Below are 12,382 nucleotides of genomic sequence, written 5' to 3' on the forward strand. Positions count from 1 at the left end.
CTTCTGTAGGCTTCAGGACTTGGAGAGATGAGCAATGTCTCTCAACCTCCACTGAAGTCCCAAAGTAAGGAAATGAGTGTAGGTAAAGGAAATATGGTCTAAAGTCAGAGTTGAGAATGAAAAAGAATACATAAAACAGAACATCAGGACCTAGGCTATAAGGAAATCAATTAAAATCCACAGAGTGCTAGGAACCATTTGATCAGGCCTCATTCTAGAATTTGGAAATGAGGTCAAGCTTTGCTTACTTCCAGTCAGTTTCCACTCCCGAGGGAAGAGAAACCTCATTTCTAGTGGGAAAAAATGTGTACATTAAAGTAACGATGGCCCCTACCATTCCATCTCTGAGAAAGAATTTTTTTCTTGGCTCCTATTGACCCCAAACAACCAGTTCAGCTAGCCTGAGTTAGCCTTTTTCAAAGCTGCCATGAAATAAATTCTTAAGTAGCAGAAAGTATTAAATGCTTACACCTAGTGGACATTAGGAAAGGGACCCTACAAGTAGGTGGACCCTACAAGTAGGTGGCTGAAAATCTAAATATATTTGAAATCTCAGGTTTATTCTTGATCAGTGCTGCAAGATTTATATTCAAGTGCTTAAATATGTTTTAATAATAAAATTGGTATCATCTACAAGTGACATTGATGCTCACATTTCATCCCACAGCTCGCTGTGCCACCAGAACCTATCACATATACCTAGAAGGACTGGGACTTTGGTTTTCTAAGATAATGGCTGTAGATTCTATTTAGTCATACACCCTTCCCCCTCCCTACTCCCTCTGTGGATCATAATAGGGTCCAAGCATAGTGAACTGGTAAACAGAGAACAGTGAGGGGAAGAGATTTGCCTCTGAAAAAATCCTCACTAAATCCCCCATTCATCTATTTGAGTAAACAAACTAGTGATACCATTAGCTACTTCAGAAGCCCAGAGCAGGATCAGGAAGCAAGGCTGGAGCCTCTAGAGGAAAACTGCATGAGAAATTTTATGCAAAACTGTGCCAATGGCCAAACTGAAATTCCATCAACAGGTATCTGAGAAGCTGCATTAACCAACCACCCCTAAGTATATCTATACACAACTAAAAATTTTCAGGAGGAGTTAAAACCTTCACTGCTGCCTCTATACTGCCTGCGCTCAAGTGGCTACCTGCTTTATGGCACAGAATACACTCAGTTGGGGTTCTAAATTTAAGAATCAAATGGTTCTCCACTCAGAATGGAAACAAGCCAAGGGCAGGTCAGAGGACACAACTGAGAAATGGCACTAGGAAAACCGCAAATGTTCCATGCTTTGGTTTAAGCTAGTATATCACTTCTTTTTTTTTAAAGATTTACTTATTCATATAGAATGGGGTACAGGCCAGAGATGTGGAGGGTGAGAGGATTCACCAGAGACAGAGTGGGGAGCACAACAGGCCAGATCAAGGAAGTACACTGCTGAGGGGAGCAGCAGGCGGGCCAGGAAGGTCTGCCTCGACATGTGGATCTCCTCCGGGACAGGCGAGAATCGAACTCATGTGGAATGGACTTAAGCTTCTTAGTGCTGTGCTTTAACCCACTGCGTCACCAGGGAGGGCCCTAGTATATCACTTCTTAGCTATCTGATTTTAAAAGGTCTTTACCCCTCTCTAAGCCTGTTTCTCATCTACATGATATAAGATGGGGGATACTGCCAGCTAGTTTGTAAGATAAAAATTAGGCAGAAAAGAAAATTGTTCACCAATCCTACATACTTCATTGAGCCAGAAAATCTTCCCAGTTTTGTGGCTTCCTTATTGGAACTCCTCCCCAACAACATAACTTCTACCTACTTAGTTAGCCACTAATAAGAGCAACCAAACATTAGAATACCTTCTGACACCAGGAATTTTACTTAAACAAAAAACAAACAAAAAAATCTCTGTGATTACTGTGATTATCTTTTGAGGAAAATAAACTCCTAAGGGGCTGAATAAGTCTGTAAGGTCATACAGGTAAATAGCAGGGTAGAATTTGAACAAGGCTCAAACTAAATCCCATGTTCTATGTACCACATCTAAACATAACCTAAGGCTCCTTCTATGTAGGAGGGGAATTGTAAGTATTTTCTGTGCTTCCATAAGGAAGTCAATCCAAGTTCTCTAAAGACATTAGATGGTGTTTGGCAGGCAGAGAAATTCTCCTTGAAAACACAGTAAACCTTCAGTCAATATTGATTCAGTCTGCAATATCATCTCTTTTAAAGTCTATAACTGTGAAAGGAAGAGACAGGTAGAGTAGAGCAAGCAATAGATATCATGGCTAGGGAGGAACCATGCAACAGGTTCTCAAAGTGGAACTCCAGGTGGTAGTATTGCCCCCTAGTGACACAAAGGTAATCAAGAAACCTCTGAATAATCTCAGCTTTAGAATTGTGTTTTGTGATAGAATTCACTGTAGCAAAAAATGTTCTTTCCACTTTCAAGCTGTAAGTAAGAAACAAAGGAAAATTGGAGGAACTGTAAGCCCCAATTTCCATTAGGTCCTGAGCCTCCTCAAGTTATGATTTCCCATTGTTGACTGTTAATTATTGCAAGTGCTGAGAAGGGTGCTTCCTTTCTGGTCTGCTTCCTCTCTGGCCATCAGCTAGACAACTACCATGTTCCAGGATGACTTCAGAGCTTCCACCAAAGTGGTCTCCTTGAATGATGGATCTCAAAAGCCAGCCAGAATGGACTTCCTCCCTAATGGCTAAAGTTAGAGTCAAAGAGATTATATCCCCCCAATAGCCTTTGAGTATGCAGATTTGACCTTGATCCCTAGAGTGCCAAATGCATGATTTTTTGTCTGGAATAAAGTATTTCCCTTCTAGCTTTCACTTATGGTGTCTCAGTGCTTCTCCTTGACCTTAAGAATATCATTGTACCCTTCTTCCTTGTAGATATCTTGAGAAAGAGAATCACCTCTGAGTCTTTTTCAAATCAGCATCACTTAATCCAAACAGTTTAGTACAGTGGGGGAAAAGCAGTTTTGCAGTCCTAACTGTATCTGAAACTCCCCTAATTGCAGCTTCCTAATTACATTACCTGGAGAATATTCTTTCAATTTTGATAAGTAGAATCAATGTGAGGATTAAAGTACTATGCCAGGTAGTGCATAGTAGGTATTCAATAAATGGTATTTCTCAAAACCTTGCTAATGTTCCAGATGAATTTCCAGGTTTTCTCCCTTTCCTCGCTCCAACCAGTATGAAAAATTCAAGTCTCTCAAGGCTAGCATACCAGTCTGGCCAGGACTCCCTACCATCTGGTCTTCCCCAGAACCATAAAGCAATACATAAAGCAAATCAACACAATAAAAAAAAAATAACCAGGTCTTGCATTTTTTTCAGTTAATAAACCTTTTTGTTCAAGGATTTTTCTGCCCTAGGCTCTAAAATTAGACCTTCCTCAACATCTACAGCACTGGACAATGCAATCATACAAAGTCCCCAGCATAAAGGCAAGGAGTTGTAGTCATTTGGCTCAAGAAGGGCAAGATGTATAAGGACACTGGGTAGAAAGGTCAATGGAGCCTCAATTTTCCAGCCGCACAATAAAGCACCAGAAAATCCATACTGGGTGATATCTTCTCATCTACAGCTGCTACTCAGAATGATATTGTTCTCTGCAGCAAAGGATCTAACAGCATTCTCTCTTAGTTCAAGAAATAGTCAGAAGTCTGTTTAGGAACAAAATGTCCCCCCTGACAAGTAGCTTTCCCCTCTCTAGCCCTTAGCATATTCAACTATTAAACCTATTCAAGTGAAACATCTCCCTCTTTTTTTGCAGAAAAGAGTCATCTAAGATCCAAACAGTAAGATTAGGAATGGGAAATTAGATGTGGAGTACAGAAATAAATGCCACAAATAAGTTTTTAAGAGATAACCAGAATTGAGAGATTAGCTAGACATGGTACAGATAGGGAAACCAGGGGAAAAATAGGGGTAAGCCCTCTGCAGCCCTACTTTCTGTCCAGTGTTCCCCCCTCTTCATGCTGCCCAAGGATGCCTTCTACCCCACATTGGTTGTGCCCAGCTTGCTGAGGGGTGTCGATGAGCCTGGGCACTACAGTGCCCAGGAGGGGACCCTGCTTCCCTACCTTGGGGTCTCCCAAGCCTCTGGACATACCCAGCCCTCTCAGGCCCAGAATCCAGCATTGCCAAGACCTACTCTCCAGGGTGGCAGAGGGTTGGCAGGGTGGCTTCAACAAAACAGGTCTCTTCAGGGTCCCAGGCAGGCACTACAATGCTGCCTTACCCGCTGAGGAAAGAGAACGGCAGGATCCTGTATGAGTGTAACATGTGTGGCAAGAACTTCAAGCAGCTGTTCAACCTCAAGGTCCACCTGTGCGTGCACAGCGGGGAGCGCCCGTTCCAGTGTGCCCTGTGCCAGAGGAGCTTCACCCAGTTCGCCCACCTGCAGAAGCACCAAATGGTGCACACGGGGGAGTGGCTCCACAAGTGTCCAATGTGCCACAAGTGCTTCAGCAGCTCCAGCAACCTCAAGACCCACTTGTGTCTGTACTCAGGGGCCCGGCCATTCCAGTGCTGTGTCTGCTCAAGTAGTACGCTCACCTGAAGCTGCACCATCGGCTGCACATTCCACAGCTCCACAGCCTAGTGCACACCCACCTGCCCCTGGCACCCCTAGCCTGCTGCGCCCGATGGCACCCGGGGACACTGATTTTGTGGCAGTGCCACCAGAGAATCAGATGGGGTGGGACGTGGACAAGGTCAAGGTGTCTTCGTCATCCCAGGGAAAGCAAGGACAAGCAGCCTAAGAAGTGGGGCCAGCACTGCCCTGGGGAGGGGGCAGGGACAGCACAATTAAAGGATTTTCTCTGTGAAGAACTAAAAAAAAGTATATAAAAAAATATGTAAGGTATCATAGAAGGTTAGTGGTAGAACTGAGTCCTAGGATCCAAGATTTCTAACTTTCTATCAGTGCCCTTGGGCTTCACCAGGCTGTCTCTTCAAAAGCTCTCCAATATAAAAATCCATATGCAAAGAGAATACAAAACATTAATATAATTAAAATGTATCCAGTTATTCTAGGCTAGCATTATATTCACTTACAAACTATATGAACACCAGGGTATTACTTTAATTGTAGTTATCGTGTGTTTTAAAAAATTCCCCTAATTTGTATTTTCACAAATAAAACATCAAAGACACTTCACATAACATTTGTCTATTTGTAGTCGTTTTTTTCTTCCATGTTTCAGATATTTATTAATCATTGTAAACCTCAATACATTACACATGCATTTACAGGAAAGTATTTTTTGGTTAAGTGGGGAATCATGTAGATGGCTTTCTAGAAGACCTTCATTTTAGCGTGTTTATGTGAAATATTTCATTTAGAAATCTGGAACTTCTTACTTCACTTTGTTGAATACTGAGTAGGACTTGTATTGATCACTGGGTAATTTGTTCCAGAGTTCTGGGTAATTCCTGCTGTCCCAACTGACATCTGGATCAAACAAAGCCAGATGGATGATAATACAGTGCTGCTTCAGTACATTTGGCTCCAAAAAAATGTAAAGAAAGGGATCAAAGTAGGATGTTTCTTGGCCTGATGGAGGATCTGATAGTGCATAGTTGTGGGAGGGAGAGGCCTTGGACCAGGGAGGAGAGGTGAACTAGTCTTCAATGCCCTGGTGAAGTCTTTGCACCAAAGCTGTGTGGATGCCAAAAGTCCTATTTCTTATTATCTTTCTCACCTATTTCTAATGTATCCTTTTGAATCTCCATATCCTTACAAATGACAGTAATGAGTTTTGGTGTAAAAGATGATGTGTAACTATTATAAACTTTCATAAACTCACAAAAATCTTGAGAATACCAATCTCTTGAGAGATTCAAAATTTTTCCCAAGACCTAGTTAAGATAATGAAGTTTTTGTTTCCTCTTCTGTGAAATGAACTAGTAGTAATTCCAGCATTCATAGTACTTTATGAATTAAAGGATATGATATACAAAATACTTGTCATGTACCAAGCATGCAGTAAGCCCCGGTCAAATGTTAACTCTCTTCTATATTAGCTGTTAACATCTACCATGTCACTCTACCATGTGACATTACTTGAGCTGCACACATGCACAAGTTGTCCTCAGATTTCCAGCCATCCCTTCATTCTGTTCACATAGAATTATGAATAGAAAACAGCCCCTATCACCCTCATCTCCATTCTCATATTTTTCTTTTCACCTGTCAGAAATATTAACAGAATTAGCTCATTTGAACACAACCTCCTTCTTTTTCTTCCTTCCCCTTTATAACTCTGGTGAAGCTTTCAGATAGTACAGGGACTCAGAGTACAAAAGATAAACAGGAGGACCTGAAACATCTGTGAATATGACATGCAATCTCTACATCCTAGACAACAGCGGCTGGTAGAGAAAGGGATTAACAATGCATCTAGAAGGATCTCAGCCTCTGAGAATGGGAGCCCCCATGTTTTCCTCTGGAATTCTAGTCACAGGTTCACATTGCCTTGGCTCCTGGAGAGTCTTTGAATGCTCTAAGATTTTGTGCTCCCTACTTAGCTGTTATATTATATAGTACATCTCTACAGATAATGGTAATTCATAGTAAAGGGATACCCCTTGGACTTGAGATGGGAAAAAAACATCATTATCTGCATGGGATACCTGCAGTAAGTAATTACCCTCCCAGTGATGACCTAAGTCACAATATTTCTTTGAAATAAATAAAGATCATATTACCTCAGGAGGAATAAGTTGATTCCCTTTCTACAAAGAAGAAAAAAAAAAAATGACACTGACAGGGACCATGTGGTCCAGTGATAAAGTCAGGTTCAAATCCCAGCTGATCCTGGATGTAGCTAATTTCTGAGCCTCACCTTTAGAAAGCAGGAAAGATCACTTGTATTTCTCACAGTTGAGATAAATGTTCATGTATAAATGGTTTTAGAGCATTTAGCAGCAACATACTCCATTTCTCTATTCTCCCACATTCAGGACCAGCAATAGGATTAATTAAGGACTATCCAAGGGTACAGTCTGCCCAAGTCAAGCTTGCTTCCTTTGTTAGTAAGACTGAGATCAGCCTTCATTTTGATTTATCTTGGAGGGGCAAGTAAAACAGATTCCCAAGAAGGGGGCTTTGTGCGGAAAGCTACTGGGAGAAGTGGAAGAGATTAAGAGGCAATGAGTGCTTCCCTTACTTGGTCAAACAGCTGTTTCCCGGTGGTGTTGGGCTGGATGGCAAACTCCAGCTCTGCATCCATGGTGGTCACACGCACATTGATCTAGAATGAGATCAGAGGAATCAAGTTAGTTTTCTCGCTATGTGCGTGGCAGAACCTAGGACAAATATCTGTTGAATCATAAACAAGGGAAGAGGATGCTAAGGGCCTGAGCAAGTCAGATATTGTGGTAGAAGAAGAGAGAATACTGAAAACAACTAACCAGCTCAGCCCTTGATCCCAACTAGTTTCCTAAAGATGATGATAAACCAGTTTCAGAGCCAGGGGCAAACAAGTGGATGGAAATCAGGATACTCTTAAAAGGAAGCAAGGGTGTCCAGAAAGCCTTCCTCACCTATATCAGCCAAACCCAGCCCATAGCATTCTTCCAATTCTGATCTACAGTCTGGACAGTCTAAGTACTGATCATTCCTGAGGCAGGATAAAGAACATCGGGTTCCTAGTCTAGCACTGCAGCTGGTTCCATCTACAGTCTTGGATAAGTCTTATTCTTTTTCTGTGTACAGGGATAGGAATGGGGGTAAGAGGGCTAGAAGAGGGCTCTCCCTGGTGGCGCAGTGGGTTGAAGCACAGCACTAAGAAGCTTAAGCCACTTCTGCATGAGTTCAATCCCCGCCTGCCCCCGAGGTGATCCACATGGCGCGGCAGACCTCTCCTGACCCGCCTGCTGCTCCCCTTAGCAGTGTACTTCGTCGATCTGCCTGTTGTGCTCCCCACTCTGTCTCTGGTGAATCCTCTCACCCTCCACATCTCTGGCCTGTACCCCAGTTCTGTATGAATAAATCTTAAAAAAAAAAAGAGGTTAGAATAGTACAATTACTGTAGGTGATCACCAGGTTTTTTTTTTTTTTCAGCATTAATAGCTATATTTCCATATACTGACATGCATTGTTAATGTTTCCTGAATTTATGTCTCATTGGCCAACCCAGCCACAAGACAGGAAAGAGATCATAGCAGAGGCAGGTATGAATGGCATAGAGATAGACAGTGATAGACTCAGATGAAAATAACAGGGAGCCACCCACAATATTTAACAGACACTTAAAAAGTATTCCACACCTTTATAAATAGATCCTCTAACCTACGTCAACAATAGCTGAAATCTCATCAGTAGAGATTTATTTGTTCCTTTGGCAGAAAACTTGATGGCAGTAAAAATAACAGCCGCAACAAACATCAGCTTTCACATATGGAGACTTAGTACTTGCCGTGCCCGCACAGCAGGGATACGTGTCTGCGAGTCTGCGCGGGGGACGTCGAGGTTGGGTTGAAGAGTCAGCACACTTAGATGGTTGCAGCAAAAGGTTCTCTCTCTCCTCTTATCCTTTCCAACCTCCCTTTTATATCCTTAATCCCAGGAAGTTGGCCTGGGGGCAGGAGGAAATCTCCCTCACATGTGCTACTGCGATCAGGGTGGATATTAATCAGTTGCCCAAAGGTTAAGCCACTCACACAGGTGGCAAGATGTCTTCTTCCTATTATGATCTTGTGCTTAAGCTCCGGGGGTGGTTGGGGAGGCTCATCCTGGGACCCAACAAGTAATCACTAGGCATTTCATCTATACTACCCCATTTATTATTAACAATCGCCCTGTAAAGTAGAGAGTGTTAGCTTCACATCTGGAATGAAGAATAGATATTTGTCTAAAGTTGCATCACTAGTAAGTGGGGAAGAGAGGGTTTTGGTTCTAAACTTCACAATTTAAACGAATGTTAAATATCTCTTACATCAAAAAGCAAATTTCCCCTACTAAAATTTTGGATATTTTTTTGTTTAAGTAACAAACTTAATTTATGCTACAGTCATAAGATGGTTTATATATGGTCATATAAATATTCATGAAGACTACACTTCATGTCCATGAATAATACTTCAATATTGAGTAAGAGCAATAACATGAGCTCAATTTTGTAAAAAAAAAAACATATAGACAGATGATGGAAATCAAGTCCAAGTGTTAGTGAACCTAGGTTTTGGGGTGGTAATCTTGGTTTAATACTTTCTTGTAAAAAAAAAAAAAGCTACATTATCTGGGCCTCCATGATGGCACAGTAGGTTATAGTATAGCACTAAGAAGCTAAAGCCACTTCAGCATGAGTTCAATCCCCGCCCCACAGGTAACCCACATAGCGCTGCAGACCTCTCCTGGCCTGCTCGCTGCTCCCCACACAGTGTACTTTGTCAGTCAGCCTGTTCTGCTCCCCACTATGTCTCTGGTGAATCCTCTCACTGCCCCTGCACCTCTGGCCTGTACCAGAGTTCTGTATGCATAAATAAATAAACCTTAACGAAATCCACATTATCTAGGATGCTCACATACTAATTATAGTATTAGGAGAAAGAGAGGCGTTAAAAACAGAATTGTCAAAAATGCAAAACCCTGTGGAGTAAAACATTAAGTCTTATCAGTTTTTGATATCTCTGTACCTTTCCTCAGCACAAGGTTCAGTTAAAGGGGTAGAGGAGGCCATACAACCATTTTGTTAGCTAAATAAGTCTGATGAGGACCAGGCCTGTGGAACAATTTTGTAAATAAATCTCACCAGGGAGCTAAGGAGGAAATCTATTTCAGGTTTGACAATGGGACAGGAAAGACTCTGAAAGCAGGAACAAGTAAGGCAAGTACCCCAGTGAGAGAAAACATGCAAGGCTATCCACCTTGACTCAGTGTTACCTTAGGCTTTATGCCAACCCAGTGACCTCCATAGAATGGGCCTTCCTAAGGCAAGGAAAATGAAGCCTGATGGGCTGAAATATGGCCTCAACATTTAGCCTGAAATTACTGTTGAGTAGGGTTAGAGAGACCTCAAACACCATAGAATAGTCAAGAGCAAAAAAGGGACAGTTGGCCATTTGAGTTCCTTGTACTTAATTCCCACCTCACAGTTTCTGTGAGGTACTTAGAGGCTGCTGGCTACACGAACAGTGCTAATCATGCAATGAGAAAAAGACAGGAAGAAAGAGGGCACAAGCACATAGAAGACACATTCTGGGGTATTCAGATTTTACATCTTGAACTTTGTTGTGCCTTGCACTGTTTTGGGTCTCTGGACCCCCTCTCAAAATATTTATGATTGTATGTATTAAAGTAAATACAATTAGATCAAAACAATTATCAAATTTTTTTAAAAGATTTATTTATTTATTCATACAAAACTGGGGTACAGGCCAGAGATGCAGAGGATGAGAGGATTCACCAGAGACAGAGTGGGGAGCAGAACAGGCAGATCGACGAAGTACACTGCTGAGGGGAGCAGCGGGCGGGTCAGGAGAGGTCTGCCTCGCCATGTGGATCTCTTCTGGGGCAGGCAGAACTCATGCAGAAGTGGCTTAAGCTTTTTAGTGCTGTGCTTTAACTGGCTGCACCACCAGGGAGGGTCACTATTATCAAAATTTAACTAAATTAACTTCTATAGTGTCATAACAGTGAAATTACCTAGCACTAAATCACATTAGTTATTACCACTATAATTTAAATTTTGTATTGAACATAAATGATACTGAGAAATCTACAATAACTAAATCATGGCATAAAAAATATCCTAAATTTCCATTGATGATGACAAAACCATCATTTTTGGCTTTCATTTTTGATTCAAAGAAGTGCTGAATTTTGTTCAAAAGTTACTGAAAACAACTATGCAATTTTCTTCCACTCAAATTAATATATTCTTCTCACTTAAAATTGTATCCCTAGATCTTATGGAGGTCCATAAACTCCAGGTGAAGGAGCCTCTGATAGTTTTTAGTACACCCAATATTAATGTGATGGCCCAAAGGAGACAGGGATGCAGAAGCAAGTATGCAGGCCTATGGAATGAGGTCTATAAATAAGGAGTGGGCAGAGGCTGGGAAAGTGAAGAGCCTTGGAGACCACTCTAGAAAGCTCTTAACCCTGCCTCCAGTGGTCAGCCAGAGTGAGGTGCTCAGCAGGGTAGAGCAGAATCAGAACAGAGCTATTTTAGAAGAAAGTACCTAGGGGAGGATCTGAGGAAAGAGGATCTGAGGAAAGATACCAGAGAAACATTCTTAAAGGAAATAAGCCAGTGACTTCTGATTATCATCTAGATCACAGGATATATCAATCTAGTATCTTCAGGCCCTGGCTCATAGTTCCAAATATTGAATCAACCATTTGTTTTTAAAAATCTTAAATCAATTTATTTGTAGGGAAAGGCTCACTTGTATTAGTAATAAGCATGTCTGAGAGGCTAGAACCACACTTCCTCCCTAAGAGATAAAACTTCACCATCAGAACAAGGGCTCGCCTAAATGTGAAGATGTCCAGCTAAAACTGAACTAGAATGTACTCAGAGTTTCTGCCATTCTACTATAGATGCTTCTCTAGGGATAGCAACCTGCGGCTTCCTGAATTTCACTGTGAAGAAAAAAAAATCTTAGGTTTAAAAAAAAATTAGAAAGCAAACACAAAGAGACTTCTATTCTTGCCACCACTTAGCTCAGAAGAAAATGTGAGTCATAAAGGCAAGGTCATGGGTCTGAGCTCTCCTGTTTTCTTTAGGGGAAGTCGTGGGAGTAAGGGTAACAACATAAACTAGGGCCTGCAAGTACAAGGTAAGGCAGGTTTCTTAACCAAAGTAGATTCCTTGTTCTACACTTGAATTCTCCTGTGATCCAAGTGTGTGAAAAAGGAAGCAAGCCCAGGGGTCACTGGATGCTCACCCCTTGTAGGTATCCACTACCTTCCTTTGAGAGGTGGCCTTTTCAATCTAAGAAGAGATTAGTCTAATTTGGTCAAGCATATGAAAATAAAACTTCCAGAGTGAGCAAAATGCTCCCAGATAGCTCCTTAACTTGTCAGAACTAGAGGAGCTAGCCTGTAATGTGGTAGGTAGCATTTTAAGATATGGTTCCCTGTAGCCAACTAAATCACTGCCTATGCCTATCCCCAAGGATCTAGGCACAACCTGAGGTCAAAGACAGTCCATGGAGAACAACAATATAAGTCTGGGTGTGGTGGTAGGTGGTGTCACCCTCTGACAAACACACTAGCACTTGCACCCCAAGAACAATAGATCCACTGTTATTTATAAACTTTATACAGACTTCCTACACTAGGCCCTCACTGGACACTAACAAGACCATCTCAGTGGTCTAATGTCCAAATTCTTCCAACAAACTGAA

At 41.7% G+C, this 12,382-nt stretch overlaps 1 protein-coding gene and 1 pseudogene across 1 annotated transcript in view; one reads left to right on the forward strand and one right to left on the reverse strand.

Annotated features, from left to right (window-relative positions):
- The window catches only part of MSN (moesin), a 57,551-nt gene that overhangs the window by 15,150 nt on the left and 30,019 nt on the right, over positions 1 to 12,382 (reverse strand). The window contains exon 2 of the mRNA XM_004695171.2: positions 7,195 to 7,278. Coding sequence (XP_004695228.1) covers positions 7,195 to 7,278 — 84 coding nt within the window. The remainder of the gene's footprint in view (positions 1 to 7,194; positions 7,279 to 12,382) is intronic.
- Positions 2,300 to 4,785, forward strand: LOC105854556 (annotated as a pseudogene).

Source organism: Condylura cristata, unplaced genomic scaffold, assembly GCF_000260355.1.
Source record: "Condylura cristata isolate star-nosed mole 26May11 unplaced genomic scaffold, ConCri1.0 scaffold00056, whole genome shotgun sequence".
Classification (NCBI taxonomy): domain Eukaryota; kingdom Metazoa; phylum Chordata; class Mammalia; order Eulipotyphla; family Talpidae; genus Condylura; species Condylura cristata.